Raw genomic sequence first — 8085 nt, forward strand, 5'->3', positions numbered from 1 at the left:
GATGATTAAATTATTTTGTTTAATTGGAATATTACTACTGGCTATTTATGATGCAAAATCTACTAAACCAACTAGTTATTTATCTAATTTACTAATTTCTTTCAAAGTTTGAATATATTTCTATTGTTTTGGGAATCGGTTAGCAAACTAATAGTCTATTTCTTTTATTATGTAATTTATCTACTTGCTCAGTTGCTATTTTTTTACTAATTAATTTTTTTTATCTTCTAATTTTAGTTGCTTAATTTTCTCTAGTGATCTAATTTCTACTTGCTTGGCTTACTATCTATAATATTAAAGAGCTCTTTTATTTCTTACTTACTAGGAAATCTTTGAATATTTACGAAATTTTTCTGAAAATAATCTAAGAACTGGTTTAATAAATTATTATGTTTATTATTTTCTAATTTTATATTTTCAACTTGACTAATAATAAGATTTATAATACTATTTGCTTGAGAATTTTCTTAACTATGAAAAATATGGTTATACTTTATTAATGGAAAATATGGTTATACTTTCTTAGCGTAGTTTTTCTCTTTTGTTGTTCACAAATTTCTAAATTAAGGTAATCTACCATAAATTGAAGTCTCACCTTTGTTTAAAGTTTGCTACCTTATATCTTAGATACTCTCCTTCTTCTCTCAAATTCTCTAAAGTATTATTACTTGTTGCTAATATATTATGCCGAACTTCTTTATCATTTCTAGTAAATGTGGGGTGTTTAATAACACTAAGAAAAAGCTTTTACTTCTTCATAGTCTTGTTAATTCTCTTATAAATTTATACTAATCTTCTCTTTGAGAATTGTTTGAATATGTACACTTGCTCTTTTGTTGATATACAAAAGATGTTTACAAAGGATGTTTAAAAGGATAAAAGTTCACAAAGGATGTTTAAAAGGATAAAAGTTTACAAATGATGTAAGAAAAGCTTTGGATGTTTTCTCTGTGGGTTGAGGAGTTAGTTTCGTGTAGGTATGTGTGTTGTGAAGGAAAGAAAACCCATACATGTATATATATATTGATGTCAAATTTAACTCCTAAGATCAAATCTCTTAAGGAAATGTCAAACTATAGAGTCAAATTACAATTGACGACTGATATAGCAATTTGAAATTTTATGTCAAATTTGTACTTCTCTAATCGAATTGTCAAATGTTATTTTATTATTTAAATAGAGCTTTTTAATGTTGAAACTATTAAAAAAATGTTGAAACAAAATTTTTATTGGTTGAAATGTTAGTAAAATAAGGGACTCACTATTAAAATGAATTAAAAATAAATTTAACATTAATGTCAAAATGTGACTCCAAATCATAAAGTCTTCAAATTCAATCAACAAATAACACTTCGATTGAAGAGACTTTGATGTCAAATATGCACAATGACATTCCACCTAAGAGTTTGTCATCTCATTTGAAGATGCTCTAACCACAAAGCTTTTAAATTCAGTTAGCTCGGTTGGATAAACTTTTGATGTCAAACATGCACAATGATATTCCATCTAAGATTTTGACCTCCAAAGAGATGCTCTAATTTGTTATTTGTGTCTGAAAAAGCAATCAACAACTGCGAAAAGAAAACTACACAAGATAGCATTGGTGATTACTAATTGGTAAACCCAAGGATATTTACAGGTGTAAGACATGCCATAAACTAGCCACATTTTCCTCCTTTTTCCACTTTCTTTTCTTTTCCACGATTCCACAATTCCGAAAAAACAAACCCTTCTCACACCTACAACTCTTAACTTTCCTCAAAAAGCCACTACCATCCAGAATCCATGTGATTTTTCAATTTCCCTGCTTCCCCCCTTTTCCCTTTTCCTCTTCTTCCTCTGTCTTCTCCTTTTCACCTTTCTACTCAAAACTTAACATGTCATATCATAGGCCTGTAAAATACCAAAACGAGTACTCTCACTCTCACTAGGCGACCGACCATGTACAAAAGACAAGTTACCAACTAGCTTAACTAGCATAAGCTATACAGACTTGTTTCTTTCTAGTTTCTACTAGTCTTCCATTCCATATTTGGTTGAAGGAGATGACACATCGTAAATGTTGGCCATGGCCGGTGACCAAAAGTCCGCACCGTTGCTGTTCCCCGCATGCGTTGTGTACTCCATTGGGACCAGGCACAGTCCTTGGCTCCTTAGCTCGCTTCTTCTTCCTTCTTGTTTCACCTCTCCACCCTAAACATTTCAAACACGCAAACAAGTGACCAACATGAAAGGGCCAAAATTCACAAATGGTCAAAGCAATTTTATCTATTATTCATTTTACCCTTGCCATTTACTTCTAGTTCCAATTTTGGTCCAATATTCAATCTTCGTTAAGAGCTTGCCCTACCCATGAGTAAATACTTCATACTAGCCTCATTAGACCATAAATCTTTCTTGGTATTCGAAGAAATTATTCTCCAAAATGATGAGTTACCATTGATATCAACACATCTGAGGTCGCCAAATGTTCAAGAGTTCCTCTATTCAATCCTTATTTGTATAACTTGATATCCGCATGGGATTCATGTGCACGGGTGTCAGTCTTTAGAACACAATTCTTCGAGCAAGATTAGGTACTTGAAATTAAGTTGCAACAGAGTTATGTCGAGTTTAATGGTCTCCAATGGTGGGCTAAAAGCCAAATTACCCTCCAAACTCATTCCAACCCAAGGGGAAAATTTGGGCTAAATGCTAAATGCTAAACCAGATTCCCCCCATAATTTAGCCCAGAAATCAGTGTGGGCTCCACCGAATCGAGTGAAAATATTTATCGGAATTTAAATTTTTTTAGATTAAAATGTTCATAAAATTAATTCACGATAATTTACATATTTATTTAAAAAAAATAATTTAAGAAAAAAAAAACTTAAGTTTATTCTTTAATAATCCCGGACTAAAATTTTAGACTAGAACGGTTGGAGCAAAAAAACTGTTTCTGGGCTAAAAGCTAAATTTTCCAGGCTAAAATGTTCGGCTTTTAGCCTAACCATTGGAGATGGTCTTATAGTTGTTGATAATTAAATTATTATTTAAATATTAACATGTTTATTTTTTATTAATATTACATCATTTAATTTGTAAATTTAATTAAAAAATTTAGTCTTTTGACTTAGGCCATCTCCAATCGAAGGCTAGCTAGAAGGCTCGTTTTAGCCCTGTGACCCTCCAAGAAATTAATATTTTAATAAACAGTACATTTTCTTAGGGATGGTTTGGGAGTGAGGTGCTTAAAAAAAAACACCCATGAAAAAAAGTTGTGAGGGTTTTAGGTGTTTGGTAAATTGAAAAAAAAGGACTTTTTTTTGGAAGCTGCTGTGAGAATAAGCTGAAATCAAAGGAAAAAGCTGAAGCTGCTATTTGCAGCTTGAAAAACTAGTTTTTTTTCAAAGCACACGGAGCTACAGTGCTCATTTAATGAAAAGATCCACTATCAAACTGTTTTTTTTTTTCAAAAGCCCTTTTACAAAAACGTTTACCAAACACTTTGCTGATTTATTTCACAGCCGTTTATTCTCACAGCAGCTTTTTTCAAAGCACAGCAATATCAAACCAGCCCTTACTATCTCCAACCGATGGTCAAAAGACCATAGGGCTTGTTTTAACCCTGTCACAAAAAATCATTTCCAACCGAGAGCTAAAGGACCATAAGGCCAAATATAATTTATTATTTAAAAACTACAACTTAAATTCAAATCTTTGGGCTAAAAGAAGCATGGAGTAGGTGTTTAAGTTTTATGTTGTTAGATATTTTTAAAAATGTTGTTTAAGTTTTATGTTGTTAAATGTTTTATTTTTATGTTGTTTAATTTTATTTAATGTTGTGTAATATTGTTTAATATTGTTTAATATTGTTTAATATTGTTTCATGTTACTTAATGTTATGTAATGTTTAATGGTTTAGGAAGTTATAGGGAAAAAAGAATTTTTACAATTTTTTAAACAAATTTTGTAAAAATAATAATAATAATAATAATGGTTAGCTGACGTCAGCTAACTAACTATTGAAATTTGAATTCTGGCTCGGCCCGGGCCAACAGGCTCATTTGGGCCGGCCAATTGCCCCTTTGGCTTTTTTTTGTCTAGTGGAGCTCATGAACTCTTTGGCCTGTCCTCGATTGAAGACGATTTTCAAACTATTTTTTACTTTTGGGTCATCTAGATCCTTCAGTTAAAGATGTCCTTATCCTTTCTAAAATGAGAAAAAATAAAAAGAATATCAATTTTGGCACAGTCACTCCTTTGACTAAAATTTACCATGAATTGAACAAAGTCAGTGAAGTCACAATCACTGTGGGTCCCACACTAAGACTACTGTCCAAGTACACGTCCGTCAAAAGATGACGTGGAAATACACAAAATATAAAGTAAAAAAGAAAACCTGAAAGTGAGATTTGTGTTTGATTGGTACTTACATGGACAGGTACAGAAGGAGGCAGGCGTTGAAGGTAAGGTGAGTACAGCACCTGAACCTGCTCCTGCAGAAATCTGATGTATCCCATCGCTTCGTGAAGCACTGATGCCGTGTCTGTCTGCAGACACTCAATTGCCCAATTTCCCAGAAGAACAAAAAAAAAAAAAATCATATTTTTTGGGTGAATTTTACAAAAATATGGTTGAAAAAAATGTAACTGGAGTTGGTTGACTTGGGGTTTTGCAATTTCACCTTGCCGTACGGTGAAACGAGCTTCTGTAGCGCTGTGATTCGTTCTCCAAGCCTCTCTTTCCTCTGTAAATTTGCAGAAAATCAGAATCCATGTGTAAAATCACAGAGGGAGTTGTTCTGCTTTGCAGAAACGGGAGAGAGAGAGAGAGAGAGAGAGAGAGCAGAGCATGCAGAGAGTGCGTTTTGAGGAGAGAGAGAGAGAGAGAGAGGCATGCAGTGATGTAGATGACTTTTTGGAGTTCTGTTTCTGTTGAAAGGTCGGACCTTTCCGTTGCCGGCCGATGTGGGATTCTCGGATTTCGTCTTTTTAGCGGCTCTCTGGGTTGGAGGAGTAGCTGTGGTGCTGATCGGAGCCGAACCCTTTTGCCTTTTCTGCCAATAAGCAAAAAAAAAAAAAAAATCAGAAAATTTGGAAAACATATTCGAATTAAATTAAAAAAAAATGAGGATTAATGACTGACATTGTTGGACTTGGGCATGGCGTTGATGCTGGCGGTGCCGGTGGAAGAAACCGATGAGGAATCGCTGCATGCGGCAGCCGATTTCTTGGCGGTTTCCGAAAACTCAATTTCCACGCCGTTTCCGTGGGTTTGGTCGTAGTTTCCGAAGCAGAGGATTTTGGGTGGCTTAATCTGGGTGGGATAAGTAGACGAGCGGGTGTAGTTAAAGGTCTGGTCGGAGTCCACGGCAAGGTTCACGACTTCGTCAGCCGGGAAGAGTAGCTGAGAGAAACCGGGGCCCTCTGTCACCGCCAAATGGTCCCCCTCGAACCCACCATTTTCCGCCATTTTCATTTCAGCCCCACCGAACCCAAAAGCTTTGAGCTTTTTAGTGAGAGAAAGTTAGAGAGGGAGAGAGTGATAAAGGGGGTTTTAGGAGAAAACAACGGAAGCTTCTTGTCGATAAGAGAGACGCAGAGAGAGAGGGTGCTCTGTTTTTGTTCTATTGGTCTATGGTTGTGAGTGAGAGTGTCTGCACTGTAGAGAGAGAGAGAGAGAGAGGATGGGTGGGCTAAGAGGAAGGGAAGGGAGTTGCTTTGGTTTTCGGGGACCCTTGGTCAAACCCACTGGGCCCGAGAAAACCGTGGTTTCGAGCTCCAACGCGGTGTTGCCTGACCCCAAAACTCTCAAACGTTTCGTCTTTCGTCACCTTTGTCAGAACTTCAAGTCAGAGACTCAGAGAGCATTACAAGCCAATGGACCAGCTTCGCCTATGACTTCCCTCCATATATACTAGCAGATGAGCATACATTTAATATGTGTGAATAACTGTTCATCTTCTTTCACGTTCTTTTTAAGCGCAAGCACATTAGTTCATTTAAACTATCTAAAAAAATCATGATTTCACTTACGTATATAAAAAAATGATGTCAGACAATTTATCTTAATAAGTGCATATTTTTTATCTTAAGTAAATATTTCGATATAAAATTACTATTTTACCCTTATATAAATATTGTGTATTAAAAGTGAGGGTAAAATAGGAAAAAGGTGAAAAAAAGTTCAAAAGATACAAAATTACTATTTTGCCCTCCTCATGTCAACATTGTGTATTTAAAAATGAGGCCAAAATTGAAAGAAAAAGGGGGGGGGAGGCAAAAAGTAAACAAGCCATCTTCTCTTAATAGAATAGATACATAACGAATGTGATCTTAGAGGACTTCCAGTATTGGAAGGCCTCCAGGACAACTGCTTATTAAATCCCTTTTAATGAATAGTAAATATATTTAATAAACAATAATTGTTTTTTGTATCTCCACTCCTAAACTGAATAGCCATGACAATGGTCAATAAAATATTAGTATTTTTTATTTTATAAAATAATTTTATTTGTAATTTTAGATAGGATTTTTAATCGGTCTCGTTGCGCCACGTGTCATTAAATAAGAAATTACAACCCAAAGTATTTGAGAAAGTATAAATTTGTGGTGTAAGGTAGAAGATAATGATAAGATATTTATAATTATATTAACACCCCACAAATTGTTGAATAAACCTGACAAACTTAATACACCCCACATTTGTCACAACCTGTCCCAAAATTATATTTATTGACGGTGTGAAATGACGGAAATACCCATGGACGTTAAATTGTGTGATGTGGTCTAGGTGTTGTGCATGGATCATTATTCTCAAATTCTAATTATTTTGGACCAATTAGGATTAGGTATATTATGTGTTTTGGATTGTTGACCAATTCTAGGCCACACACCCACATCCACATCACCCTCTCTCTCTCACTCCCGTACTCTCCCTCTCGGACTCACTCTCTCCTCCCTCTCCTTAATACGGACAAGGTCAAACCATGCAAAATCTTCACGGATCGTGGCCAAATTTAGTATCATTGTGTTCGTGAGGACCATACGGGTTCAATGGTACCCATTTCAGGACAATCCAAGCTTATAGCGAACTTAGTGAGGTCCCAAGGAAGCTCAGAGTGCTTCGTTTAAAGGTTTTGGACGTCCGGATCACGAGGTTCGAAGTTGGCCGGTTTTGGTGAAATTGTCTCGACGAGTTTTCAAAGGATTTGGAAGTTTTAAAAGGTGAGACTTATCCCGAAGACGAGCGTATCCACGGGCGAATCGGGGGGGCTACGACCCTTCTACTTATTAGTGAGTGGGCTTTTGTTTTCAGTATATAATTATATACTTGATATAATTCCCAGAAATGTGTTTTAAATGAAAATATGCTTTGAAATAATATGTCAAATGCCATTATATTTTGAATATGCATTTCATGGTTGCATATATATATAATTGTGGTGCTGTGGAGGCACAGGTAAGTACAGGTAAGTTATGTTTGGTATATGTGAACTACGAACGGCTTGATCCCTGTTTAGGGTACGTAGGCAGCCTAATGAAATGTTAGGTGCAGCCATACAATATATGACATGAAATAATTGAGATATAAGTTTATTTGAAGAATTGAATAGCGCGATGAACATGTTTGGTTGGATATATGAGATGTGACTGAGAAACGATGAGCTCATAAACTTGCACCTCGGGTGATTGCGATTTAGCCAGAGAGAGTTGGCACAGGCCTGTATATTATGTCACCTCCCGCACCATATGCTCACATTGTATCCAATTTAGATGCATAGTCTTGTCGTACAGACCACTATAGGTGGTTCCGACTCGTAGGTGACTAACATATTATCGCACAGCTAGTATTGAGAAAGTAGAATTGAGCATAACTGTATCTCACCCAACCTTGTCGTACAGACCCTTTTTAGTGGTTCCGACTTATGTGCAGAGTATTGCCGTATAGGTCATAGTAGTGACTCCGGCTAGATTGAATTTGAGCTATGAATTCAGCCGTATAGACTACTCAGGAGTTCCGGCTAACATGTCATACTTCTATGAAATCATTATTACCTGGATTGTTACTTATTATATTTTGGCATGGCATACATATGAAAAT

The 8085-nt window shown here is 35.7% G+C and overlaps 1 protein-coding gene across 1 annotated transcript; it reads right to left on the minus strand.

Moving 5' to 3' along the window:
• Positions 1 to 1586: 1586 nt before the first annotated feature.
• Positions 1587 to 5868, minus strand: LOC103401307 (transcription factor bHLH113-like). The gene is made up of 5 exons (XM_008340016.4): positions 5128 to 5868; positions 4931 to 5038; positions 4667 to 4729; positions 4416 to 4532; positions 1587 to 2193 (listed from the first exon to the last, which is right to left on the minus strand). Exons 1-5 carry the CDS (start codon positions 5458 to 5460, stop codon positions 2014 to 2016), a joined length of 801 nt encoding a protein of 266 aa, XP_008338238.3. The 5' UTR covers positions 5461 to 5868; the 3' UTR covers positions 1587 to 2013.
• Positions 5869 to 8085: the final 2217 nt, after the last annotated feature.

This window comes from Malus domestica, chromosome 10, assembly GCF_042453785.1.
Source record: "Malus domestica chromosome 10, GDT2T_hap1".
Lineage (NCBI taxonomy): Eukaryota > Viridiplantae > Streptophyta > Magnoliopsida > Rosales > Rosaceae > Malus > Malus domestica.